Below are 27,629 nucleotides of genomic sequence, written 5' to 3' on the forward strand. Positions count from 1 at the left end.
GAGCAGTTAAAAGATCTGCTTAAAACTGAATAAATCCTTTTTTTTTTACCCTAGTATTAATGTAAAACATGTAAAACTCTATATCAAATCTAATTTGGTTAGAGATAGATAATTTTTCTGGTTTGTCCTTTTACCACAATTTGGAGTCGAGGCTTTTATTTTCTATAAAAGCTCACCGGAAGTCAGCTGTCATTGGTGGTCATTTAAAGATGGCGGAGTGCTTGGCTGCACGTTTGGCCGCTCAGGAGGAGCAAATTTTGCTCCTCACCAGGGAAATATCCACGCTCCGGGATGGACTGGGTCAAGGTCTAGACGCCGCCGGTCTCGCGGTGGTCTCTCCGGAGCTGGAGAACCTGCGGACGGAGAATGAGAAGCTCAGGTATCGGCTGCTGCACCTCCGGCGGGGTCTTCAGGCGGAGTTGGAGCTGGAGGAGGCGCGGGGCAAGAGGCAACAAGGAGCCAAGTGTGACAAAGCTCCGCAGAAAAATACCAGCAAACCTCAGCAGACAAACAACCGAGCTGACAATAACAAGGTAATTATACAGACCGGTGTAGTTTAAATCGTTTTATTTGTAATATGAGTAAGCTGTGAGCCATAGTAGTCCTGTATCGTTCTGAGTAGCGGGCCTCTGTCCCGTGAAATGGCAAGCTATGCTACCCCATTTCCAGAAATAGCAACCCTAGTCAAGCCCATGTGTTTGCACTCTTTAAGCGGTGAATAGGCTGATAATGTGGCTTGGCAGAAATCGTGATAAGAGGACATTACAGGTCTGAAGAAGCACACTCTTTTCTGATTAACAGGTGGCAACTGTGAGTACAAAAACAGGTGATGGGAACAAGAAAGAGAAGAAACACGACAAGGTGCAAGGAGATGGAGGCATGAAAGAGGTGCTGATCACAGGACCTGCAAGTTATCCTGTTCATCCAAACGCTGATACCAAAGTGTGGACAATTTCTTGACTTCGATTGTTTTTATTTTATTTTTTATCTGCTTCAGCTGAATCCCTGGCCTGAATACATTGCAGAGCGTCTCAGTCTTTATGAGGAACTAAAGAGAGAGAGCGATGCCCTGCAGTCAAAAAAAGCTGCAGACAGTAAGCCCATTACAGTGGAGCTCCCAGATGGGAGAAAGGTGGAGGGCAAAGCTTGGCTCACTACTCCATATCAGCTGGCCTGTAATATCAGGTTAGTACCACTGATTTCATCACTAGAAGATGTTGCCTCTGTGTTCGTTATGCTTTTTTCTGCAAATATTCTTAATTCTCATGCTTTATCATAATGAGAGAAACCGCTGACACAGATTTCCATTTGTCTTTCAGCCAGGGTCTTGCTGACAATGCTGTGATTTCTCGGGTAAATGGGGAACTGTGGGACCTGGACAGGCCTCTTGAGCAGGACTGCTCACTTGAGATCTTGCGCTTTGACAATGAGGACGCTCAGGCTGTGAGTACTCTTAAACCTTTAAAGCTGTCAATAATATTTTAATTTTGTTTGTAAATACAGAATTTGGTGGGACACAACATAAATGCACTGCAAATCAGTTCCTGATATCATTCAATGAATTTTATTCTTAAATATTTTCAGTATTGTACAAAACAAACTTGTGAGGGCATCCATAAACATACACTGAGTTACTGTAACTTTTTTTTTTTCTCACAAGAATAATGTTATTTAATCCCTAGGTGTACTGGCATTCCAGTGCTCACATCCTGGGGGAGGCAATGGAGCGCTTTTATGGGGGTTGTTTATGTTATGGACCTCCCATAGAAAACGGTTTCTACTACGACATGTTCCTGGATGGACAAAAGTGAGCAAGTATTGCCATTAATAGCTCAATATTTCCATACATTTTATTTTTTTTTGTATTTGAGTTTGAATGTTCTGGTATGGCATTCTGGCATTAATTAATGTGTATGCATTTGAGATTTTTATTATAGACTGGTGATCCACAGCATCCTCATGTCAGACTTGACTAACCTTGAGTCCCTTAATCTAAGGAGCTTGAAATGAAAAGCGGCTAGACTTCTTTGAGTTTCTTGAAGACGTTTCACCTCTCACCTGAGAAGCTGCTTCAGTTCTCAGACCAGTTGGTGGAGAGTTCCAGATTTTAAGCGCTATTGGGAGTTGTCCCTTAAGAGGATTGTTGACCCAGTATTGATCATGTGCCTAATCACATGAGCCAAGGTGTGGGTCATTATCAGCAGAGGTTTCAGGTGAAACCACTGTGAGACCTTGCCTCACCCTATCATGTGACTTATTGAGATCAATTGACACAAGATGTGAGTGAGCGTCTGGGAAGGGATCTCAAAACTGGATTATAGGTTGTAGACGGTTGGTGTCATAAGCCACCCCCTCTGTTCAAGGATGGTTGTTCACAGTGGACATAGATGGCTTCTTTCACTCCTTTTACAACATCTGTCTTTGTCCAAAATGAAAACATTGGCATCCTCAAAGGAGTGATCTTTATCCTTCAGATGCAGATGTACAGCTGAGTCTTGTCCTGTTGAGGTGGCTCTTCTTGTTGTGCCATGGGTTTATAGAGTGGCTGTTTGGTTTCTCCAATGTAGAGGTTTGAGTACTCCTTGCTGCACTGCACAGCATATACACTATGTTGTTTAGTATGTGTTTGGGTGTTTTTGTCCTTGGGACGAACCTGTTTTTGTCTGAGTGTGTGGCTGTGTCTGAAGTACACTGGGATGTTGTGCTTGGAGAAGATTCTCATGAGCCTGTCTGATAAACCTGCTACATAATGGATTACAATGTTGTTTCTGTTTCTCATAGTTGATGTCTGCCTTTGTTTACTGTGCATCTTTGCCTAGTTGATGAAAAACCAATTGGGATAACCACATGTTTTAAGAGGTTTCTTTACATGTGTGTTTTCCTTCATTTTCCCTTTTGGCTTAGAGGAAATGTTTTCTGCCTGGTGTTGCAGGGTCCTGATTACTCAAAGTTTATGTTCCAGAGGTGGGTTTCTGGTAAACATCAATGCTGCACTCCTCAATGCATTATCCTCAATGTGCACATCGAGGAGTCCTTTGTATCTTCCCAGATGAACTTAATTTTCCCATCTACTGACTTGATGTGAGCTGTGATGGTTTCTACTTCTTGGGTTTTGATTTTGACCCACATGTCATCCAGATTACTGTGCCAGTTGGCTGTCCCTTTCCCTTGAGTCCTTTTTAATATGTTTGCTGTTTCCAGGGGTGTGTCCAGCATGGAGTTTGGGGACCTGGAAGCTTTATGTAAAGCTGTGGTGAAGGAAAAACAGCCCTTTGAGAGACTTGAAGTCAGCAAGGAGACACTACTAAAAATGTTTAAGGTGAGTGAAAGAAATAAGACTGGTGTCTTCTGCTTCTGCTTAGACTTATATATCTTACTAAACCCAACCGTTTCCATCTTCCAGTACAACAAATTTAAATGCCGCATTCTCAATGAGAAAGTCACCACCCCAACTACTACAGTCTATAGGTAAGATGTTTATCTTTAACTTTAACTGCTGTGTTTTTGAAATGTCCACTGTGTTACTGTTATTATTATTAGTTTTATTTTCTTGTAATGCTAACTGTTGTAAGTCACAATTCTTTGATAGATGTGGACCCTTGATTGACCTGTGCAGAGGTCCACATGTCAGACATACAGGCAAGATCAAGGCCATGAAGATCTACAAGGTATTTCCAACTCCATATTTTTGTTCTTGGACTCTAGTAGAGTATCTTTACATGATTCACAGTTAAAAATAAGATCTGAGATTGTCTGAGATCAACCACTGTAAGCAAACAAGCCTTTCCCCTTTAAGCTCGTTTTTATCTAATTCACAGTTTTTGAAAAACAGAAGGTTTTAACAGCAAAATCTCTGTGCCCAAGATGACTATAGCAAGAATACACCCTCTCTACCAGAAAAAAAGCGAGGAAAATCAAGATTTGTTTTGGTTCTTAGTAAGGTAGAGCAATGCAGCACAATGCTGCTGCTGCTGCACATTCGTAGATAGAACCCGATCAATGCTCTGGGTAAGTCACAAATAAATGACAGTGACAGTATAGTATTATATAGTTTTACAGTTTTACTACCCTTTATGGTCAGTCCTGCCATCTTGGCTTGATAACTCTGGGCTGCTGAGTCTGCTCTGACTTTCTGAGTAGGAAATTGGACTTGAGAGGGCACTTTAGAATCAAATTCCAACTGGGAGTATGGAATGCACCATTTAGGTGCAAAGTAGGAAAAAATCCTGTCTGACACCAAAGATTTGGAGGGATTACTTGTATGCAAACCTTAGGGATTTTTCAAAATGTTGTCATAGGCTTAAGCACCTAACAAACTGAGTCAAAAAGCATTTTTAATTCTGTCATCAGAACTCTTCCACCTACTGGGAGGGACGCTCTGACATGGAAACTCTGCAGAGGCTCTATGGGATATCCTTCCCAGACTCAAAGATGTTGAAGGAATGGGAACGTTTTCAGGAGGAGGCCAAGAACAGAGACCATCGCAAGATTGGAAAAGTGAGTCATTGTAGGCAGTAGTGTTTCAGCGTGCCTAGTTGACTCAGGCCTAAAACCAAATCCTAAACCCAGTACAAAGTGCAATTTAATTTGTAATTATGTAATGTGATGGCAAACAGATCCCCATTGAGGTTTTTGTAGAAGTTTTTCTTCACTAGTTTGGTTCTATAGACGTGTCAAAACACTGAAACAAACCTGGACCAACACTACAACCATTAACTGCATCAAACATGCATCCCGGGAAATGAAATGCATTTATTTGAGAGGTTGAAGAGGAGTTCTCTTGTTATGTAATCCAGCAAGCAGAACTCATTGCCAAACCGATTTCTCAGCTTCTCTATATTTTCAGTGCCATACAAGACTGATCGAATGTGAGGTTTTTCACTTGAAAACCAGATCGCCTGTTGCTGCTATGTACCAGCTGAGGGCACTGTGCTTCCTCACATTGGCACATTCGGAACAAGTGTGAGTGAGTCATCAGAGCGCCCCAGCTGGTTACCCAGCATGGGAGACACAGACGGCAACACCTCAATCAGCACTTATTACAACGCAGTTTCCATATTAAACACAAGCTATAAGGCTGTCAAAGCCAGTTGGAGGGAGGTGGCAAAAGTGACATGTTGTGTTTAAAAACGGTGTTCGGCGTCATTTTTCTAATTAATTAATACAATATTTATTCAATTGGATTTAACAGTGCTTACCATAGTGATTAAATTGTGTCTTAAGTCTTTTTGATAAAAGTTTATTCTGTTCTCTTGTTAGGTTGTGGTCAGTCATTCACTGACAGATGGTCTGATGTGTGTGATGATTGGAACACTCTCTGCTGTGCATGGAGTTTATTGCTGGCTGTACCTGCAGATAATGATGATATGAAATCATTTTTAAAATTGTCTGCTTCACAGGACCAAGAGCTCTTCTTCTTCCATGATCTCAGCCCAGGCAGTTGTTTCTTCATGCCACGGGGAGCTTACATCTACAACACACTGACAGAATTCATCAGGGTAGGAGATACAGCTAAATGCTTATTTTATCTCAAATATCTGTATCATTCTGAGAAAATGTTATAGGAACATTCAGATAATATTAACTGAATATCAGTAGTACAAGCTCAGTAGATGTGAAGCATTGTTTAAGGTCAATGCTTGGATCATTACTGTTTGTGTATAATTGTATGCCTCAGATCCAGAGTATTCATATATATACATTGTTTTCATATTACACTGAGTCGACTTTTAGGATCGTTTGTCTCAGTAAAGTTTTGGTTGGAAGGACTTTACTGAACCACAGAAACCCTTACAATCATTTTACAGTCCATGACGACTGTGCTTTGCATTTTCAGAGTAGCAATCGTGATTGCCTTCTCAATGGCTTGCAGACCACTCGCTGTGACTTTTCCAATCACAGAAGCTCAAAAATAAGTAGTGTAACTGTTAGGTCTGCACTTCGCAGGCCCCGCTGGTTTAGAGACTTATTCCCATGAACAAAGCAAGACAGAGCTCGATTCATTTTAACTTGAGGAGCAGATTGGACCAGAGTCTTGGAGCTGCAAGCTCCTCACCTGGTCCCAGACAACTCCAAAGAGCCAGCCTCCCCTGCAGCCTTTTATTAACTCTGTGGTCACACAAACATCTCATTAGTTTTATCTGTTATCATGCAACAGATAAAACACTTACATGTGAACATGTGTCATGTGTGTCTGCAACAGAGAAAATCTGATGTGTGTGTCTATGAGCATGTGACGTGATATGTGTGTCTGTGTAGGAAACAGAAGTCAGCATTCATGCTAAAGATCTAATCGTCCTGTTAACGGTCTAATTATCTTGCACAATGACAATCATATTGATCCACAATTCTCTAACAGTAACACCAAGTTTTGTTCAGCTTGTTCATCGTTCATCATACCTCAGAGCTTCAGAAAACTTTGGTTGGACCCTGACCCCTGTGCATAATCTGAAATGTGGCCTGGTCCTTATGAGGGCCTTTTTACTTGAATATAGGTCAAACTGAATGGTACATAAACTGAATTCTAAACATTTTGGGAAGCTGTGTGAAATGCAAATAAAAATAGAATACAGTCTTTTGCAAGCCCGAATTGTATTCACAATATATCATTGACGACATATCCAATTGTTAAATTGAGACTTCTTACTATTTCATGAAAAATATTTGCTCAATTTAAATTTGAGCAACAAGTGTCAAAAGGTGGGGAAACAAAGTGGTCAAAAAAGAGCTGGGTGATTATTTTGCAACTAGTTAACTGACAACAGTAAGAGAATCTTGGAGCGACAGAGTTCCTCAGAAGTAAACAATTTCAAAATGATTTTCTCCAGCAACAAATTGCAAAGACTTTGAGTATCTAATCTGCAGTGCATAATATCATCAGAAGATTGAGTCTGTTAGTCTGGAAACTTCTCTGTATGCAAGGGACTGAGGCATGTTCATACCATCAAATTCAAAATGAGACAGTATTTTTTTTGAAAGTGGTACGTTTTCTCAGTTTCTACATTGTACAACCAACTATATTTTGTTTAAATTTTACACAGCTTCCCAACATTTTGGAATTGGGGTTGTACATTTAGTTGAAGATAATAGCTGTATCCAGTCCTCTCTGCACATGTTGTCAAAGTAGGAAAATTCATAGTACTTGTGAAGCTGCAGATTCTCTACATTTGGAAGTTCTCAAAAGGTCTTTAAAGTTCAGTCTTCAGATTTCAGTGCAACTTCAACTGCTCAGACAAGTTCACTGACTCTACAGGAACTTGTCTCTGTGGTGTATTTGGAAAGACATGCTAACATCTTGAAGACTTTCGCAGCACACACCCCCAAACCAAGCCATGCCAAGACAAACTCATACATTGCACAGACAGGGTGTAAGATCATTATCACATCACTTATATCTGTTAAAACTGCAGAGAAAATTATACCAGCATGCTATGCATTTCCATTTCCAAGATCTCACCAAATATTTAATAGTCAGAAGTTACTTTGCAGGGAACCCGGCTCAGATTTATAGACAACAAGTGCTGACTTTGACTGAAGTGTCATGAGTATTTCAGTACATGCACTCATTTATTTCCAGGTTTTGAAATTCTCCATTTTCTGGTAAATAATACTGAGGAAAGCTGAGTGAGCAAGCATTTTCTTTTTCAGCAAAATCCTTTTTGATATTCACAGAAATTCTTCCAGTTAGTGTCTTTGTACTGTTGGCTGCTAAACAGCTCAAAAGCCTGTTAAATGCTTAGCTTAATGGCAACAAATGGATAAATACAGCCCACACAATGTGATTTCCATTGTTGCAGCTTAAGGTTGCATGCCAGAAGTCATGATTCAGTTGAGTACCTGTGCAGCCTAAATGGTGTGTTTAGCCAATGTGGTTTGTTATTTTTCTAGGATGAGTACTGGAGAAGAGGCTTTCAGGAAGTAGCCTCCCCCAACATTTATAACAGCAAACTGTGGGAGACATCTGGCCACTGGCAGCACTACAGCGAAAATATGTTCTCCTTCCCCGTGGAAGATGACATATTTGCTCTGAAGCCAATGAACTGCCCCGGGCACTGGTAAATGTGGAGCTCTCGGGAAAGAAATATTGTATTTTTTTCCTTCTCAGATTTGTATATCAAAATCACACACACTACTAGTAATTTTAATTTGGTTTTCCTGCAGTCTGATGTTCAGCCACAGGCCTCGCTCATGGCGAGAGCTTCCGCTGAGGCTGGCAGATTTTGGGGTCCTACACAGAAACGAGTTGTCAGGAACACTAACCGGGCTGACCAGAGTGCGCCGTTTCCAGCAAGATGACGCTCACATTTTCTGCACAATGGATCAGGTCACAACATCAGTAGTTTTTAACATTTCTGTGGGATGTTTTTTGCTTCTAACAAGATGTGAAAAACATCTTTTAAAAACATGTACCTGCTTATTATGAGTCATTTCCTAAATGCTGAGTCATATGTATATTTATATTTTTTCAAACAGATCGAGTCAGAGATGAAGGGCTGTCTGGACTTCCTCCGCTGTGTTTACGATGTATTTGGATTCTCATTCCAGCTTCACCTCTCCACTCGCCCAGACAAGTATTTGGGTGACATTGCTGTGTGGAATCAAGCTGAGAAGGTAAACTGTGTCATGAGTCACAGTTTAAGTAGTTAAACATGTGAAAAAAGGAAATCCAACTACTGAATTATAAATCTAAAGGGATAGCAGAGATTTAAACAAATAAAAGCTCATGTTGACACAGAACTACTCTGGATGATAGTATCGGTCTCCTGCCATGTAATTATGCAGTAGTAGTGTCAAATCTGTGAAGTTTCATGATTTTCTGTGGGTGGTGTGTTGTCAATAAAAGACATTACTCATTTTCTTGGCTTGATTCCTTCGAGTGTCCAGCTGTAAATTGCATAAGAGCACCAATTAAAACTGAACTCTATACCCAAGTATGGACTTTACTGTAGTTCTACTTGGTGTGATTTACAGTAAATTGTCTTGTATTGTTTAAAGTACATGCTAACCTCTACCTCATACTTGACAGCAATTGGAAAACAGCCTGAATGAGTTTGGAGAGCCATGGAGACTGAACCCTGGTGACGGTGCTTTTTATGGACCCAAGGTTCTGAATCAATCTTTTTATTTCATTTTTTTTTTTTTTTTTTATCTTCTTCCAAACACTGGCTCAGTTTGAATCTCCTTCTGTGGTCTGGAAAGAAGTATAATTCTTTCTGTGCTATTGCAGATTGACATTAAGATCAAAGATGCTATTGGACGTTACCACCAGTGTGCAACCATTCAGCTGGACTTCCAGCTGCCCATCCGCTTCAATCTGACCTTTGTGGGGTGAGTCACCTAATAAAAATATTGACACACTGCTGAGTCTGTGTGCTTTACAGCGCCAAGGATTACGCATTAAGCCCCTCCTGGATAAGATGTCTCAGCCTGTGCTGCTGTATGCAAATCTGAACTCATTGTGCAGGTGGCAGGCTATAGACTCACAGGGAACTTCAATTAATATACGCACCATGGGGAAAATTATACACGTGCTGTGTAGCAATAGACAGCAGGCAGTGCATGGATAAATGGTGTTTATAGTTGTATAGACATCTGTGTCAGAAAAGTATTGTCTATGGAAAGACAATGGGAAGGTATGAGAATGATTGCAGGGTTAATAATAAAGTGCTTGACATTAAAACCAGTTTGAGCTGCTAAGTCAGTGTGTATATAACAATACATCAATAAAATGTTTTTATTCAACCATATTTAACATAAGTGTTTTTATTTTTGTTTCTTTTGCTACAATTACAGAAAAGATGGGGATGACAAATCCAGACCAGTCATTATCCATCGTGCCATTTTAGGCTCAGTGGAAAGGATGATTGCCATTCTGACAGAGAACTATGCAGGGAAATGGTAATGTGTTGTTTTTCTGGTTACTTTTGTATTCAACACCCATTATTCTTGGTACTTTCTGTCACAATAGTGGATGCTCATATTAAACAAGGCTAAAATTTTAAATGGCAGTCTTGGTGAGCCAGCAGTTCAGTCTTCAAGCATTCAGTTGTCCTGTGGTGATACCAGGTACACATCTGGCTGTAAGACCAGAAGCCCCACCTACCTGACGTTCAAACCAGCTATTTGTGAGATTGGGCCAATCTGGAGAAAGCTGGCTAAAAAGGAGGCAAAGGAGCTAAAACTGCTTGTTTCAGGCAAATGATGATCTAAAGGGGTTCTCATGAAGCCCAATTTAGCCCAATTTTAGTTATGCAAAGCTATTTTACTAGAGTTCAAAATAGAGATGGCAATAAGCACAATGGGCCTACTAAAACTACTAACATACAGTGCTATTATGACCTGCTTTGATCTGTCTTTTATTTAGAAATAAGTTTTGGTCTTCATAATTATTGTAGGCATCTTGGCTTACTATGAAATTCTACCTGTATTGTCGCTAACAGCTCTCCAACTATGGCATGATTTTTACCTCCTCAGATCATGATTTTAGCTCCTTTTTGTTGAGGAAACAGATCTTGTCATGTTTCTATCTGTTCACTATGTGAAAGTTGTAATACCCATGTTTCACCCTCCACCAGGCCTCTGTGGCTCTCTCCACGTCAGGTGATGTTAGTGCCTGTCAACCCATCCTGTGAGGATTACGCAAAGAAGGTATGACTTCCCCATTGTGGCCTTAGTCTCTGATTATTTCTTTCTTGTAATGCAGTAGTTAATGACAATAAGTATGGAAAGTTCTTGAAATGTAATGAACATTAACAAATACAATTTCTACATGTCAGGTGTGTAAGCAGTTTACAGAAGCTGGTTTTATGGCAGATGCTGACCTGGACTCCAGCTGCCTTCTAAACAAGAAAATCCGCAATGCTCAGCTGGCACAATATAACTTCATTCTTGGTGAGGAAAAATAAAACTCCAAGGTAGATCATTAAGTAGCAAACTGTACAAAGGTGTGGTCTATTAGGGGTAAATGAGGATGCTTGTACATTTGTAGTGAGTGAAAACGATGTGTCCATAGTTTAACACGGTACAAATTAAATTCTCCACAGTTCTTTGGATTTAGGCTGTGTCAGTGTCTTCTGTCTCTTCATGTTTTCCCAAACTGAATCGCTAATGTTGGTTCTGAGCCCTGTGGGGGCCAGGCCATCTGCTGCAGGACTCATTGTTCTTCTGGTCAGGAAAAGTGGTTCTTTGTCAGTATGCTTGAGGTCATAGTCTTGATTCAGAATGAATTTGTGATGATCAGATCCTGCTTAATGGATAGGAATTCAAATAAAATACCTGAAACTTTACTGTTCAAGTGCTAAAGACTTATGTGAGGGAGATGCAGGGCATGTATGAGCACAGTGAGACCTTGGTGAGGTGTGCAGTAGGAGTAGGACAGATGTGTTTAAGATTGAGTGTGGGATTACATAAGGGATTAGCTCTCAGGCCCTTCTTGTTGTTATTGGTGATGGACATTTTATCAAATGAGGTCAGGCAGGAGTTTTACCTTTGTAACAGTAAAGATGCAAGGAAAGTAGAGGTAGTGAAGGGGGATGTGTTTAAATATCTGGGGTCAACTATTCAAAGCAATGGACAATATATAATACAAGTGAAGAAGAAAGTGCTGGCAGAGTTGAGGGAGTCGAGGGTCAGGGGTGATTTGTGGAAGGATATGTTTACAAGATGTTAATGAGAGCTGCCATTTTTGTGTGGTTTGGAGATGATGGCCCTAAAAAAAGGATGGGAAGTTAAGCTGGAGGCTGTAGAGTCAAGATTTCAAGTGGGAGTGACCAGGATGGACAAGATTAGAAATGGAACAGCTCAAATTGAACGGTTTGGAAAGAAAGTTAAAGATTGAAGGTTAAGATGATTTGGACATTCTCAGAGGAGGAATAGTGGATACATTATCAAAGGGTGTTTGAATATGGAGCTAACAGGAAGGAGAAAAGAGGTGTGTCACAGAAGATTTTTGGATGTAGTGAAGGAAGAGAATAAAGGAAAATCTGTCAAAGTCATCAAAATAAACATTCTTAATTGACTGATTATAAGCCAAACAGACCTCCAAGCTGGTTAACCACCAACAGCTGACAAATTCAGCACGCAAAGTGGGAGTGTGTGGTGAGACTTGGCCCGTGTAAAGTTGTTGTTGTCTTGTGTCTTGGCAGTGGTTGGAGAGAAGGAGAAGATGACTAACAGTGTCAATGTGCGCACAAGGGACAACAAAGTCCACGGAGAACTAGCGGTGTCCGAGGTGATGGCACGCCTGACCCTGCTCAAACAGTCTCGCTGTCAAAATGCAGAAGAGGAGTTCTGATCTAGGCAGACAGCTTGGATTTTAATACGTCAAACATGAAACGGCAACAAGGGACACAAGATGGTTTTTGGGAAAGTGCAGACAAAATAAACTGATACTCTGTAAGTGGATGTAATGACTGGGCCTGCACAACTACTCTGCAGTGCTCTTGTGATTGTCAGTGAACGGGGGAAAACTGTTTGTAGGTAGCGTGGGTTTGAAATTATGTCAAGGTAATCTAAGTGTATCTAAGTGTAGAAAAGTTACTCAATAACTTAAGGAAACGACGTGAAGACAGTGACATGAAAGTTGTGTGAATTTTACACTAATCTATTTTCACCAAGATCTGCCTCTGCCTGGAAATTCAGGAATAATAATAATAAAAAAAAAATTCTCCAAATGTGGGTGTTTTGTTTCTTTATTTTCACAACAGAAGATGTTAATCTTTAAGTAGAGTTTGATATCATGACAAACTACAATAGGTTTATTTTGTAGAGACAGTCTTCACATTTTTATTAATTTTCTTTTACTTTTTTATGCTTCATCAGTTTATTTGTTCCAAAGTAATAACTATTGATCATGCTGTTGCTTTGGAATGAAGCCTGAAGATTAATAGGTGGCAATAATGGGAATTCCAGCTGTTATTGCGTAATAAGCAAGACTGAGCCAGCTCCTCATACAGCATGTAATAACAAATCAGGAACATACCACAGTGTCAGGTGGTAAAATTTATTTTACCCATGGTTTTACCCACTGTTTTCTAACAACTCACAGCATGCAGAACAATGTGATAGACTCGCCAGAAAGGTGATTTCCATAAAAAGTTAAGAATTTATAAAACAGAATGGACCAAAATGTTGTTGCTAAAACATGCACCAAGCAAGGTGAAGACGGGAAAGGTTTCTGCTGCATCAATCTTAATGGGAAAGGTTCAAACTTTTATGATCTCACATATCTGTTTAGCTTTAGTTTTATTCTAGTTTTACACTAAGGTCACAAGATCAGTTAGTTTTGAAGATTACTGTAACTATTTCAAGGCTTGTTTTTCTTTTATCGGTATGATGCAGTAACAAGGTTGAAGTTAAAATGGCTGGATTTCTTTATGGATTATGATATAAATGTGATGTTTAATAATATTTTATGTTTTTAATGTTTGTTTTATACGTTTGGTAACAGGACTGCAAATCGGTCCTAGTATTTGTATTTTCTTAGAAAAGGATACTAGCAGTGTAATTCCAGAGACTTTTGAATAATAAAATGTATATGTATAAAAAAAGGCAGCAAACCCTGAAATTAATTTGTCTGCTTTTAGTAATATACATAACAGGGTCACTTAAATTGGACACATTGACACAGTTCAAAGAGGACTGACTTTTTTCAAATTCTTATTCAAGATTTTCAAATTCATGGGTTGGCAGAAAATGTCCTGCATTTATGGAATGGCATTAATACGCAATGTATTTTGTCATGGGCAAAGGATTAAACTAATGCAGTTCTCTATCAAACACTATATATATATATATATATATATGAAATTTAATATGATTTCCGTTGCATGTTCAACTTTAACTTTAACTAAATAACCAAAGAACCTGATAATAGTTTTGCTTTTTTCTTTTTACTTTTTTTTTTTACATTAAAGTGGCTATTCTTCTTCTTCTTCTTCTTCTTCTTCTTCTTCTTATTATTATTATTATTATTATTATTATTAGTCTTTTTTTCCCCTATTGCCTAACTTTTAATTTGTATTAGAATGACCTCAAACGAAAAATATTTTCAGATCTTATTTGGGGTTTTATTTTAGTGATTTTTGTTAATTTAAAACAAAGAAAGAAAACAAAACAAAAACTGCTCTATCTCCGTGCTTGAAACTATCTGAGGACTATTTGCACTCCAGTTTCCTACATGACGTGAATGCAGCTCGGTTTAGCTCTGCGGTAACAATGGCTACTGTCTGTCAGATTTGGAGACCGGACAGAGGACGGTGCCTTAAAAGCTACGGAATTATCGCCGTATTGTTTATGGACCTCATGTTACAGTGTGTTAACGGTATGCTTACAATAATACACTTATAGATCAGTTCGCATATATGTCTCGCTTTGGTCGTTACCTTTCCCCAACTGAATTAGCATGATGTGGTTAGCTAGCAAGTTAGCATAACACTGGTTTATTTAGCTAGGTAGCAATGAAAACATTGGCTGTAGTGAGCAACACGGATTCAAAATTTATTTTACAAATACACAAAAACACATTTTGTTAATTGTGTCGTATGCAAGTTAAGCTATGACAACAGTTTATTGTTTATGCTAATTTGTAGCATGACAACATGTCAGCGAGTAGCTTCTGTGTAGTATCTTCCTAAAATTATTGTAAAGCAATAATTAGCATGTTTTATTAAAAGAAAAACCAGTGTCTCTAGCTGCTTACGCGTGTTTAGACTTCTAATTTCTGTTCAACCATATATGACCTGTCCGCTTTGTTGTCAGGTTCCCTGAGCACAACTAATGTTGAGACCCACTACACAAGAGATGGACCTTTCATCACTAGCCCGGTGGTCCCCGATGCATCCTCAGGTAAATATTGCAGTCAGTAATCAAAATTAAACATACTGACTGTAACGTTATTTATTTAACTGTTTTGGGTTTTTTTTTATTAATAATGAATTTATATATTGTGTGGTTTTTAGTTTACTGTTTGTAAACTAAAAAACAGATTGACTAAGGGCCGCATTCACAACGGTTGATATTAGAGTTTCCTGAACCCCAAATTTAAATCTTTGAGTGTGAGTTTTTGAATAGTAGTCCAAAATGAAGCTAGAAAAACAAGTCCTCGCTTGGTTCAAATAGAAATTGAGGATTCATTTGTATAAAGAAGTTATGTGACAAGATATGACTTGTACATCAAGAGGACGTTCTGTTTAATATTTTTTCTAGCACTTAACAACAAAGAAATGCAGCTCTATTAAGCAGTAAGCAAGCTCAGTTTTCCATTAATAACCTGTTAACCAGGACTTTCAGATCATGCCTCACGAATTGAACTGAAACCCCTTTCTTTAGAGGGATGAAGGCTAAAAGCTGGAGACTTAGGGCTGTTCTAGGGCAAAAAGCATGGCGCACCTGTCACAGGTTGATGCTGGATTATTTGAAATGTATTTTAAAGGTAACATTTTCTTAAAGATATTGGTAAGATTTCATTGTAGCACTGCTGCTATTGATTTTGCTCATACATCAGGATTATTTATCAATTCCCTAATTCAGTCTTATTTGTAAGGGGGGGAAGGGTAGACCTAGACACTTTTTCAGCATCTATACAACATTATTATTTCTGAGTCTGAACACAGGATGGAATCAGCATGAGACTTGGGGGTGCTGAGTTGTGCTGTAACATGGCAGCACTGATTTAAAAAACAAAACAAAACAACCAAGCTTGGAGAAATACAATTGTGATGGACTTGACATATTTGAAGTTGGTTATTTCCCATGCTTGAGCATCACTATAAATTTGTATTTCCTGTATGTAATGAGATTGTAAACTGTAGGTTTTTACATATATTTAAGAATGTCCATTTTATCTGGGAACCTGAATAAAATAGTGCAAAATAAGAGTAATACTGCCTACTTCAGACACAATTAATTTCCATTGTCTAAGTATTGCATGTTTTTTTTCTTTGTTAACCTGCATATCATTAAGTAAAGTCTTGATCTCAACCAGAATTTGTTAAGTTAATTGCTTTTCATCAACAGCAGCAACAGTTTGCCTTTACTGCCCAGCATGCAGCTATAATGTAGCAATCAAGACTAAATAGCTTTGCTCAAGGACTCTTTAATGGCCTGCCTCTTTGAAAGTGGAGTATTTTTAATTTTGCCGCCACAGTCTGTTATCACAAGTCACAGCCTGTTGCCACAACCAGCAGCCAGATTTAATGAAAGCCTGCTTACTTTGCATAAAAAAATGTATTATTCATGCTTGAAAATGTCTTAAAATAGATAATGCAACTTTGTGGTGGACTTTTTGTAGTGTTTCCTGCAGATGAAGACACATCCAAATGTCCTAGTGGGGGTTTGTGTCACCGCCTGCCAGCTCATTGCATTCAATGCGATTACCATCTCAAGTGCACATATGGCAAACCAACTTTATTTACCTGTAGACCCAAAAAAGGCGTTCACTGCATAGTGAGTAATATTGTCAAATATTCTTGTCTGTAGTAATTCTGTACCATCTTTATCTGTTTGTTAAGAGGGTTAGTAAGGCTTTAATTTGGGAATTGTTGTGTAGTGAAATTTATTTTCTTCTTTGTATTTACAGGGAGAGTCTGGACACCAGCAAACCAATTTTTCTCTCAATATCACCTGTCAGTTCTGTTGGCAGCTGGACCCTTCCCAGTATCGCTGCACAAACTCCACCAACTGTATGACAGTCTCTTGCCCACGCAAGCGCTACAATGCCACCTGTGATGTCTTAGATCATGTACATTGCTTAGGTATGATCAAGGATCCACTATAAAGTCATCAGTTAAAGTCATGCAGTCTAGAGCAGCGACTGGTATTCATTCATGGTTGCTATTAAAGGAAAACTCCTATTCAGTCAGGACAGTGTTAGTCAAAGTATGATTGTTATTTCATCTGCAGTAGAGCTATGTTTGGGTTCTGTCCAGAGAGCCCTTATGGTTGCTCAGCCATTTGTGGAAACCCCACAGGCAGGTAGAGCAGCAGAGCAGGACCTCTTCACAGAATAAAACATCTGTGACAGCAGACATTTAAGTCAGAAACACCATAAAGTGAAGAAGCTGGGGTTGGGGTGGGTTGCAAAGCTACTTGCAGACACAGCAGCATTTGTATGCAGGCTGAAGCTGCTTAAATAGGATAGCCCCATATGCGAATTATCAGCAGGGTGGAAACACATCAGCGGATGTGAGCTGGCATTAAGATCAGCTGATTGGCAAGGATTTATTTAAATTTCCACATGACATTTTTGATGTAATGTTTGTTGTATTTTTAGTCAGCTTGTTTAAATTTTGCTTGTTTGTGCATGAAAGCATTCACTATGTCTTCACTTCTTTTTAGGTAAAAGACGTTTTCCAAAACGTTTATTTTGTAACTGGACTGGTGGATACAAATGGTCAACAGCGTTAGCACTCAGGTAAAACTGACAGTAATATTAAAACCATTACAACAAGCTTAAATAATGGAAATGTAAAGACACGTTATTGATTAGGATATGTGATGAAACTTATTTTTTCTGGTTTCTTCCATAGCATTACACTTGGTGGTTTTGGGGCGGACCGGTTTTACCTGGGCCAGTGGAGAGAAGGTCTGGGCAAACTGTTCAGCTTTGGAGGCCTAGGCATTTGGACTTTGATTGACGTCCTTCTAATAGGGGTTGGCTATGTAGGACCCGTTGACGGTTCTCTCTATATCTGAAGCAAAGCCCTGGAGACATGGCTGGCTTTGCTCTTCACACTGCTTCACTCTCAAAAGACTGAAGAGCTGAGATGCTGTGTTCTTAGCACGTTTGGCTGGCTAAGCTCGCTGTGTAACACGTCTTCATCCCATCTGCTAACAAGCAGGAAGTGTTTCCCTCATCACACAAACGATGATTCTACCTACACAACCATCAGATTGATCCCAATCATTCTGTGTCCATGTCCTGTTGAGATTGCGCCGATGGTACTGTGCAGGAGTATAAGGAACCGGTAATTACCTCTGTCCAGTTTCTTTGACTTAACTAGTGGTTAGGTTCTGTCTTGCTGATAGGTAGCTGTGGTTTCCTGTGGAGCAACGCTTTTCTGTTGGAGTTGTGCATTGCTTCTCTCTTGTTGCAAGTTAAATGCTTCAATAGGGGTCAAATGGTAACCATGGCCATGCAGAATTTTATAGTGTCACCACACAAAGGACAAATTGAAAGGTGATATTTATATCCTGAAAGTATGAATGTGCAGAAGGGATTTAAGGTGTTTTTTTTTTTATTGATTGTCATTTCAGTGGACAACCTGAACAGTTATTTCAGCATGTACTTTATTTCTTCACCTACATTCATTCAGCAGTGCACAACTGTAAGAACACTCACCAAACAGGGGTACATTTTATGTTATAAAAGTTAATATGTTTAATAAGTAAAAGCTACTATAGTCTCACAACAGCATTGGGTAGTAAACCAAAAGGAAGTAGTGTAACTGTCTCTTCCTGCAGCATGTAGTTGGATTTCAGTTGCAGAACAGATAACAATCGGTGTATGATTGTGTTTGTGATAAATATTGAAACACTTGAAATGTGCTGCAATAGCAAACTCGGCGCCTTGTGATTTCCGTATTGGAGATATCCTCTGCATTTAAGTGGCAATTTTCTGTGAAATCGTCATCATCCTTTACAGACGTCTTTGTACTAACACTGTAAAATCTTTTAATTCACCCGCATTATGTAAATATGTTTTATGTGTCAATTTAAGTTGCTTTTTTTCCTCTGTAAGGGCACTGTAAATGTTGTTTTTTAGTTAAGAAAATAAAATTGTGAAATATTTGTTTATCAAATGTACACAGCACTGCTAACCAATTCACTGTGCATGTGTGTTTTTTAAATGTATTTTATTTATATATATATATATATATATATATATATATATATATATATATATATATATATATATATATATATATATATATATATATATATATATATATATATATTTATATATTTATTTATTTATTTATTTATTTTAATTAAACAGTGAAAGGTGCCAGTAACCTTCATTACCCACAGGTTTGTGACACCAGGAGGGTAATGCAGTGGCCAAGCAATGTTCCTCTTGTAATGAAATATCATTAAAGAGCCCATAAACAAGGCACTGAATAGCTGCAGGGGACTGTAGCTAAAATGTTTATCCAGAGGGTAATGGTTATTTCAGTTAATGCATTAGGCTCTAATTCTAAAATTGATATAAATATCTATGCAAACACGTTTCATAACAAGGTTTGGAAAAAAATGAAAGAAAGGGGAAAAAAAACATTTCCTTTCTAGCAGGTTCTTGGGCTTTGATACGACTTTTCCAATTGGTTGCTTTGCTGAGCATTGTAAATTTACTCCACCCTAATTCTAGTTCCTCAATTTTTACTCCACCCACTCGTAGTCGCTACAGCTCCCTCCCACAGACTGATGTAAGTGTTTGTCATCTTCTCTGAGTTGAGGAGGAGACGTCTAGTGATTATTTCTTCTTGGAGAGCTGTAATTTAAACACTAACCAGAGGCTTTTCAACTCTGCATCTATAATATACTCTTGATAATATTTGTCCCTACTGACTGCTCCAGCCTTACCTCAGTTTGAATCATGCTGTGCTGTTACATACTCACATTAATGGATTTATCTGGACTGTGAACTTGATGGGTACAATCAGTCAGTGGGTTTAGCATACACCTAATGGTGTAAATGTGTGCAATATGACTACATGACTATATGGTACAGTCTTTTAAAACCATGTAATAACTAGCAATGCAATGATGGAGTAATTGAGCAGTATACTGCTTAATTCACACTGGTGTTACATAAAGTTATACAATACTTAATACATATGAAAAGCTGTGAAGTTTTATTCTTTAACAAATGTACTCCACATCTTTCTAATTCTCTCAAGTCCTAAATAAATAGTGTAATGACCTTACTAAATAATTTTATTCATATGTAACTGCACACTGCCCAATTACAAATAATGGCCCCTGTGATAGTTGGTTTTTCTATTATCTGTCTTTATCCTATTTGGTGTAAGTATGAAACTCTCCCTAATGGTTATTATAGAGAATCATCATATGAGAATAATAGTTTAATCTTGTGGTACTTTTGTAAAACAGTCATTATTCTCACTACTAACATTAACAGTTACATGGAGTTGAGCCAAAATATCTGTTTAAGGCAGACAGTATCACGACTTCCTAATTTTGAATTGCTAATCAAGCAAAGAGAACAAAAGTTTATTCATCCCTCTCTTACGCAACCCCACTTAGTCCCATTGCATCTCTGAATTTTAGAGCATAGTCCCTGAACCTCTGCATCCAACACTGCCTAAGAGCTTGTGTCCTCCCATTGTGCTTACTCCTACAGGAAATAAGATTTCTAACAAAAAAGTGGATCAACAGAATGATGTAACCACATGAATTTAAAAGTCGTAACAGCTCTACGAGCATCCAACAGCACGGTCCCTTCTCTCATATCTAAATGGTTGCTCAGAACTATTGGAAACCGCCTGAGGACAAGGCACAAATTACATTGCTCATAAAAAGTAATACCCAATATTGTATCTTTTCATTTGGCTTTGCAACAACATGGGATCACAATGGAGTAATTAGTTTTATACAAATGAGCAGAGATGATTTATCTGTGCAAAAGGGAAAACAAAGCTCTGAAATATCTGAATTGAGGACAAACAATTGGTTTTGGCCTCCTTTGTTCTGATATTTCACTATTGTGGTAGGAAGTTGTTTTTGTAGTCATTGAGTGGCTAGCAATTTTCAAATACATAAAATCTGTATGTAAAATGCAGAAAATGAACATCTGCAGGAAAAATGTAAATGTATAAGGAAAGCAACATGGACATGCCTCTCCATATCAGACCCTGAAAGGCTTGTAAAAGAATGTTTACATAAACTGAGCAAACAGACAAAATCAAGGGGGGGGGGAGACCATGCTGCAGTGTACAAAGAAGACAGATGTGATATTCCCCAGCAGACAACACCAATCACCAAGCCAAATTTAGACAGGAATGTACTAAAACAATGATCCTGTCCAATAGTCACTTCAGAATCCAAACCTCAATCTAATTAAGATGCTGTGGCAAGACTCGAGAACAGCCGTTCACTTGCAGTCGCTGTGCAACCTGACAAAGTGCATGAATGGTATGTGTACAAAAGGTTATTCTCTTAATCTAAATTCAGTGGATAGTTTGCATATTACCAAAGCAAGATGCAATAAATGATCAGTATTCTAGTAAATACATGTTGCATTTTTTTTTTTTTTTAAATAATCCCCCCTATGTTTCCTTTTCTCAGATGGTTTGTTATATATCCATCCAATGATAAAGTCATAGGATCAAATAATTCAAAAAAATGTGATCATCCTCCCATCTGTGCAATTCATTTAAAAAACGAGAAACCCAACAACTTGAATGAGCCAATTTTGCTTTCCAAGTTTGGAATAGCTTCTACAGTCTGGGCACAGTAACAACATCTCACTTAATCCTGCTCACATATTGAAGTCAAAAATAAGATTACTTTTAGTCGTGTTCATTTGAAATGACCAATGTCACAAAAAGAACTCAGGCAGAGTGCATATTTAGTGATTTATTTGTACAATAGGAATTGCAGTGTACAAATACCCCAGCTCAGATGTAAAGGCAAGAACATAAGAGCATCTATTCTGCCCGACCTGAAAATCCCTCAAACCTCATTGTGGGTTTAGACTGATGAACATGGCAAGGACAAGTAAAACTTAAAAAAACAAAACAATCAAGCAGCTAACTGCTGAACATGTATAGGGATAAGGAGAACCTTTCCAACCAAGTGTACCAAAAATAAAAATAAAACAAATTTACAAAAATAATGTCCAATTTGAACATTCCAATCTTCGTGGCAGTGGAGCAATTATGGCCTCAGTTTAAGTAGTTTGTAAAAATGGAACTCACATTAGACAGACACAGAAAAGGCATATGGCGATATCTCTATCAAGTCCATGTGCCTGTGAGACTTACACATTTATACGCCATCCACAAACAAGATCTTTTTTTCCTTTTTTAAACACATACAAGAGGACAAGACAACCCCCCTCCCCCCCAACTTAAAAAAAAAAAAAAAAAGAAAAAAAAATGGAATTCTTTCCTCCAGGTCACCCCAAGTAGAACAAGCTCTCATACAATGGAGGTGGCATGGTTCAAGTCAGTGGTGTATTCAAAGTTCTCTCTCAAAACAATATTAATTTACATTCACTCAAATTTCCATTAGTAAATCACTAATGTTACCACGGTAACTCAAAATGTTGTATAAAAATATAACAAAGACTCAAAACTGATGCACTAAAAAAAAAAAAAAAAAAAAAAAAAAAATTATATATCTACACAGTCTCAAATGTGGGGTGGGGCTTGAGCAACATGGCCAAGAACTGTTTCAATTTCCAATATCTCATTTTATTTCTGGGGGGTCAGCGAATACATAATGAGGCTCCACATATCAAGTCTGAGTAGCAGCAGTCTTTCCCCTCTCAATCGCCACACAGTGAAAGCCACGAGTTCCATCAGGACCCCTTGGCAGCCTCATTACTCCTGGCGGCAGGCCATCAGCATTCTGGATCTTTCTACCCAGCATCGGGCTGCCGACCGGGCTGCTTTCCTGTGATGCCACCTGCTTCCGCCGCTGAACCCACGGGCTCCCTGAAGGTGTGAGGCTACTGTCTGAGGAGTAATCTGCCCAACGACGCCCAGCCTCAGGGCTCAGTCTACCCTCAACAGCTAAGGGAGACTTGTGGGAATGAGGAGATTTGCGCTGAGAACATGGGCTGGCACGAGGGCTAGACCAGGGACTGTTACGTGGGGACATACTTGGACTCAGGTGATTATTCTGGAAGCTAATGCCTGCAGTGGTGGGGCTGAGCTTGTTGCACGACTGGGATTTTCTAGCCAATCTGGGAGATGTAGGGGTGCTCTCTGTCTCTGAAGAGCTGCAAGCAGAGTCGTCCCCATGATACTGAAGCTCTCGTACCCGGCTGTTTAGAGAGCGGCTTTTCCGCATCCCTCCTTCCTCACGAGGTCGTTCTTTTGGTACCTTCTTTTTAGGTGGCTTGGTGCCAATCAGAACCACTTTCAACCCCAGTAAATTGGGTCCTCCGTTCTCACTGCCCGCAGCTTCGTTGGCTTTAACAGCAGCCTCCACCTCCTCAAACTCCACAATGGCACATTCTTCAGTGCCCAGCTGAGCGTAGCGACCACTCAGCCTCTTCAGGTCAGCCGGCAGGTCCTTCCCAGGTTTCAAGACTCTAACAGAGGCAATGGCACCGTATGTTCCGAATGCTTTCAGTAACAGTTTCATCAGCTGCTCCTGTTGAGTGGCTCCTCCTTCAGCACTTCCATTATCCTTAGTGAGAGCAGCCAGCTCTGGCCACCTCTGCAAATCACTTAATAGTAGCATGCGGCTGGGCAGTGACTCGCTGGCAAAGACTGGTACTGCGGATTTACGTCGCACCTTACGCCCCTCATCATTCAGCTCAAGGATCTTTGAGTGTCTCAGAGCATAAGCAGTGGTTCTCCAGTCACGAGTTAAGTGTTTCACCTGAGGAAAAAAACAAAACAAAAACAACATCTTTGTTACAGTCATATACCCAGTGACCATCGGGTCACAATTTCAGTGTAACTACCTTTAATTGTGAGTTATTAAGCTTCAGTAAAAATTGCCATGCTAACTTCAGTCTGTCACCAGGATAGACCAAGAATGTTTCACAGCTTCTTGTTAGTCATACTTCCTAAATCTCTAATTATACCAATTAATTTAAGCCAAAAAATTCTGACTTTACTATATTGCCCAAACTTATGTTTTAGCTCAGTGATTCTGAGCTCATGGTTGAATCAGATTAAATCAGCAAGTGCCCATCCCTTACTATAGTCAGTTTGCCATATAGTACATTCCAAATGTGTAGTGACTAGTACTCTGTTAAAGTATCTCACTATGCCTTAAACTGGTCTACAGCTGTCACTACCCAAATACTGTATATTGCTTGATACTGCACCGAAGGGAAATTAAACTGACTAGAGAAAGGAGTATGATGTTCTTTATCGTCTACCACATGTACTGTTGCACAGGTGTATACTTATTGCATTAAAAAAAACCCAATGTCAATATGATCCTCTCAGGTACAAGTTTTGGATGTCATCAAGACAGTCCCACCCACCTGCTGTTCAAACTGTTTGCAAGAAGCAACCAGTCATGACAGTTGGCTTTTCAGAACAGAGCCTGCACCAAGTGCAAGGCAAATAATTATTTTGAACTGTTGAGCCATTCTGTTTGAGTCTAAAAATATTGACCTGGAAAGATTTTTATTCATCAAATTCAGAAAATATTTTTTTTAGAAAATGCACATCAGTATTTTTCTTCTGGCCAATGTAATCTGTCAGAGTTTAGTCTTCGATACAGACATATTGAGTAGAGGGTAATAAATGTGTGAATGATCTTGAATACAATCAGGTTTAATCTGTGCAAACAGATCTAAAAAAAAAAAAAGCCAAGACATCTGAATTGAGCTGAAATTAGCACAAGCTGTTGTGAATTAACGTGAGAATATCACCAAACAGCAACAGCTAGTCATGCTGACACTAGAAGCAGCCAGTCATTGTTATTCAGCTCTCACAAGCTTCTGTCACTAGGAGATAAAAATGACTTTCATCTTTATTCATATTTCAATTTTGAGACTACCTTTTCTCTCAGCATTACTTAAAAGTTAATTTATTCATTGTGATCAACTATAAATCACAATGTGCAACGCAACATTGTGACTGATTCCACACACACTGGCTAATCTATAGTAATACAAGACAAAATTCTGAGTCTCTAGTATAAAATTTAGTATGTGATGTGCATGTTTTAGCCAGCAGCAGAAGAGCGCGTGTACTTTCCCACCTTAGTTTGATGTGTACTGAAATGAGACCTTGCCGCGTTTCTAGACTACCCCAAAATTTTGCCACCGTTACCTTTTTGAAGGAGGTGAGCAACTTGACGCTAACAAACCCGAGTTTGTTACGTCTGACATGTTTAAGCAGGAAGGCATCATGCTCCAAGTTTTCATCAGACAGGTAGTACTCAATCTGAGTAACCAACTTCTGGATAAGCTCTGGATCCGGGGGCTGCCAGCTCTCCTCCTCCAGTTCTCCTCCGCTGGTGCCGGCACCACTGTGTGTGGGAAGATAACATGCATCATGGTCAGAGAACCTTTTTTAGTGCGTTACCGAAATAGCAGAATGTTCCGTATCCTCAACCACCAACATTACAACTGTTACACATTTTACTTCCATTAATACAATAAGCCAGAGGCCTACAAGTTTTTGGCAGTAATATAATCTTATCCTGTCATTTCTCCAAACAACATGCTGGCATGAGAAGCGTTTGACCGTTTGCTTCCCTCCTTCCTGATTTTTCTTGCAGCAGTTGACAAGCTGCATCTCTAGCCACAGTCACCATGCCTCAGTGCCAGACCTTTACACCAGTGTCCCACCAGTCCTGAAACTGCCAAGACCTCTCCATCTGAAGGCCAGAGACACAGGCTCTCCCTCCCACATAGAATATGGTGGTTCACCACATCAACTTCACACAGTTTACAAAAACTGGTATCAACAGTGCATAACTGAAGCTTTGAGGCATAATTTGACAGCGGCCTGACAGCTGCCGTAAAGCTGCACAGTCAGGTAGTCTTACAGATTAGAGTGAGGGTCTGAATGAAATTTTGTGGATGACTCATCACCTCCTCCAGCCTCCTCCCTCACACACCCTCGCTCAGCAGCTTTCCAGCCCACTGACCATACAGCTGGCACGAGCCCACATCTTCCCCAGGATGTCAGATAAAGCACGACAAGAATTTAGAAGAGAATACCTTCCTGCATTCCTCAAATAATAGGACGAGAAGCACGAGCAAAGACAACGCAAGAGATTATTAGATAGTTATACATTTATTTTCAAGTCACTCTACACAAGTTATCTGGAGGAATGCAGGAGGAATATTAGACTAACAAACCAACAGCTTACATTTAACACGTCCTAAAAACGATTCCTAGACCTTAACCAATTAAAATACCAGCTGCGTGAAAAACGTGCTATAAAGCAATAGCTTGCAGGCGTTACCGAGCCCTTTGTCACACAGGTCACACCTCAGTAGCTCCAAGTAAACAAATGCTTGGCATGAAGAAAGCGATTTATTTTCCCCTTTGGCCTTTCTATCACTGACTCACTCTTTGCGCATGTAGTTCAAGTAGGGACCTTATAGGCCAGAGGATAAAAATAGCAGGCCGTGACGCAGGGGAATTAGATTAAAGTGAAGGTGCCATCCTTTATCTCTCCGTCTCAGGTGTCTAGCTTTATAGCTATGATGCTGCCTACAGGTGGTTAAACACTTCCAACCCAAAAGACAATAATAATAAATAATAATATCCCTCACCCGTGTCTGTGAGGATTTACACTCCCAATTGTAAGCATCTATTTTGATCTCTCGTACTGCGCTCGTTGCCGGGTTTTGTTGTGCCTGTGATGCACCTGTTGGAATTTGTGACATTTCTACAATAGCCTTTCATGTAAGTGGCATTCTTATACTGAAACAAAACAGTCCAACTGTGCCAAAGCTGCTCCCGTGCTGTCATCAGCTTAAGAATAAAATTCAGAGCACAAAGACACTCGTGGGGCTCCAGTAAGAACTAACACAGTCACTTGTTTTACTTCCAACCTTGCTGAACTTCTTTGGAGGGAATTGAACAACTAAACTAACAGGTTTCACATAGACGTGTAGGATATGATTTAGTTAGTTTGAGTTGTCACAGCACTAGGTATTACGGTAATTAACTTAAAGTAGCAAATAACACAAACCTCGATTTGTCATGTCTTCCGATTTCGTCCTCGCTACAGCTACCTCCGAGGAAGTCAGCATTATTGGATGTCACTTCCTCGGGTTCCTCGTCCTCAGCCGCTTGAATGGCCACTGTTATCGTCACCGTCCCCATCTCCTGCGAGAGCTGGTCCACGGTAATTACCTCATCGATGCCCTGCTCCGCCGACGCATCCGAGGCGCATTCCGTTGAGTTCACACTGGGTACCCCCACGGACCCGCTCATATTCTTCGAATAAGTAAAGGTGGTTTCACCCGGTCCCTTCACGTCCACGATTTTAGCAGCAGCAGCAGCGCCTCTCTGGAAGCTTTTAATCTTACCCGACTCGAAGGCACAGACAGGATACGGGGCGCCCAAAGCTGCACGTCGCCTTTTCGGGCACAGGTGATGGCGGAGAAGGACCCAGGGGGCTCCGAAGACGCGCTCCACGGCTCGCCAGAGACCCCCGATCCAAATCAGACCCGACGAAGGGCCCTTAGGAGCAGCGGGGCTTGTAGCAGCCAGCGAGACGCAGTCTGGACCTGGTGAGACCGACGGTCTGGAGCCTCCTTGTGCTTCTGCTTCTGCTGCTGCTTTTACTTCCTCATATGTAAGAGGCTCTCTGCTTTTGAAACGAGCTCTGGGATTGGGCCGCTGTAGCGTCTCTTCGCACTCATTCCCAACCCACAAGCAAAAGCTGACATAAAGCCAAGAAGGAGGCAAGAGAAAGGAGAGGCAACGCATGAAGGCGTTCACCAAAGCGTACAT

General features: G+C 39.8%; 3 protein-coding genes across 3 annotated transcripts; 2 read left to right on the forward strand and 1 right to left on the reverse strand.

Annotated features, from left to right (window-relative positions):
* The first annotated feature begins 208 nt into the window (after positions 1 to 208).
* Positions 209 to 12,665, forward strand: tars3 (threonyl-tRNA synthetase 3). Its single transcript, XM_087847350.1, has 19 exons — positions 209 to 533; positions 802 to 888; positions 998 to 1,185; positions 1,320 to 1,443; positions 1,683 to 1,807; positions 3,202 to 3,319; positions 3,404 to 3,468; positions 3,590 to 3,668; positions 4,351 to 4,497; positions 5,400 to 5,498; positions 7,888 to 8,054; positions 8,161 to 8,323; positions 8,473 to 8,610; positions 9,026 to 9,103; positions 9,227 to 9,327; positions 9,793 to 9,897; positions 10,575 to 10,647; positions 10,776 to 10,890; positions 12,144 to 12,665. Exons 1-19 carry the CDS (start codon positions 210 to 212, stop codon positions 12,290 to 12,292), a joined length of 2,445 nt encoding a protein of 814 aa, XP_087703476.1. The 5' UTR covers position 209; the 3' UTR covers positions 12,293 to 12,665.
* Positions 12,666 to 14,177: 1,512 nt separating this feature from the next.
* tm2d3 (TM2 domain containing 3) lies at positions 14,178 to 18,801 on the forward strand. The gene is made up of 6 exons (XM_006779744.3): positions 14,178 to 14,320; positions 14,758 to 14,844; positions 16,289 to 16,443; positions 16,577 to 16,751; positions 17,335 to 17,410; positions 17,526 to 18,801. Exons 1-6 carry the CDS (start codon positions 14,215 to 14,217, stop codon positions 17,689 to 17,691), a joined length of 765 nt encoding a protein of 254 aa, XP_006779807.1. The 5' UTR covers positions 14,178 to 14,214; the 3' UTR covers positions 17,692 to 18,801.
* Positions 18,802 to 21,585: 2,784 nt separating this feature from the next.
* larp6a (La ribonucleoprotein 6, translational regulator a) lies at positions 21,586 to 27,629 on the reverse strand. Its single transcript, XM_006779745.3, has 3 exons — positions 26,863 to 27,629; positions 24,984 to 25,182; positions 21,586 to 23,571 (listed from the first exon to the last, which is right to left on the reverse strand). The coding sequence occupies exons 1-3, from the start codon at positions 27,627 to 27,629 to the stop codon at positions 22,477 to 22,479; spliced, it is 2,061 nt and encodes a 686-aa protein (XP_006779808.2). The 3' UTR covers positions 21,586 to 22,476.

This window comes from Neolamprologus brichardi, chromosome 1 (assembly GCF_056152115.1).
Source record: "Neolamprologus brichardi isolate AB-2024 chromosome 1, ASM5615211v1, whole genome shotgun sequence".
Lineage (NCBI taxonomy): Eukaryota > Metazoa > Chordata > Actinopteri > Cichliformes > Cichlidae > Neolamprologus > Neolamprologus brichardi.

Excerpts from the sequence above, each read along its gene's own strand:
- tars3 (XM_087847350.1), top strand. The coding sequence starts at position 210 with ATGGCGGAGTGCTTGGCTGCACGTTTGGCCGCTCAGGAGGAGCAAATT. Across the intron at positions 8,611-9,025 it reads TGTGGAATCAAGCTGAGAAG|CAATTGGAAAACAGCCTGAA; the intron begins GTAAACTGTGTC and ends CATACTTGACAG. Across the intron at positions 10,648-10,775 it reads GTGAGGATTACGCAAAGAAG|GTGTGTAAGCAGTTTACAGA; the intron begins GTATGACTTCCC and ends TCTACATGTCAG.
- tm2d3 (XM_006779744.3), top strand. The coding sequence starts at position 14,215 with ATGGCTACTGTCTGTCAGATTTGGAGACCGGACAGAGGACGGTGCCTT. Across the intron at positions 14,321-14,757 it reads CATGTTACAGTGTGTTAACG|GTTCCCTGAGCACAACTAAT; the intron begins GTATGCTTACAA and ends CTTTGTTGTCAG. Across the intron at positions 14,845-16,288 it reads GGTCCCCGATGCATCCTCAG|TGTTTCCTGCAGATGAAGAC; the intron begins GTAAATATTGCA and ends GACTTTTTGTAG.
- larp6a (XM_006779745.3), bottom strand. The coding sequence starts at position 27,629 with ATGTACGCTTTGGTGAACGCCTTCATGCGTTGCCTCTCCTTTCTCTTG. Across the intron at positions 25,183-26,862 it reads GGAAGACATGACAAATCGAG|TGGTGCCGGCACCAGCGGAG; the intron begins GTTTGTGTTATT and ends TCCCACACACAG. Across the intron at positions 23,572-24,983 it reads TGCTCACCTCCTTCAAAAAG|GTGAAACACTTAACTCGTGA; the intron begins GTAACGGTGGCA and ends TTTTTTCCTCAG.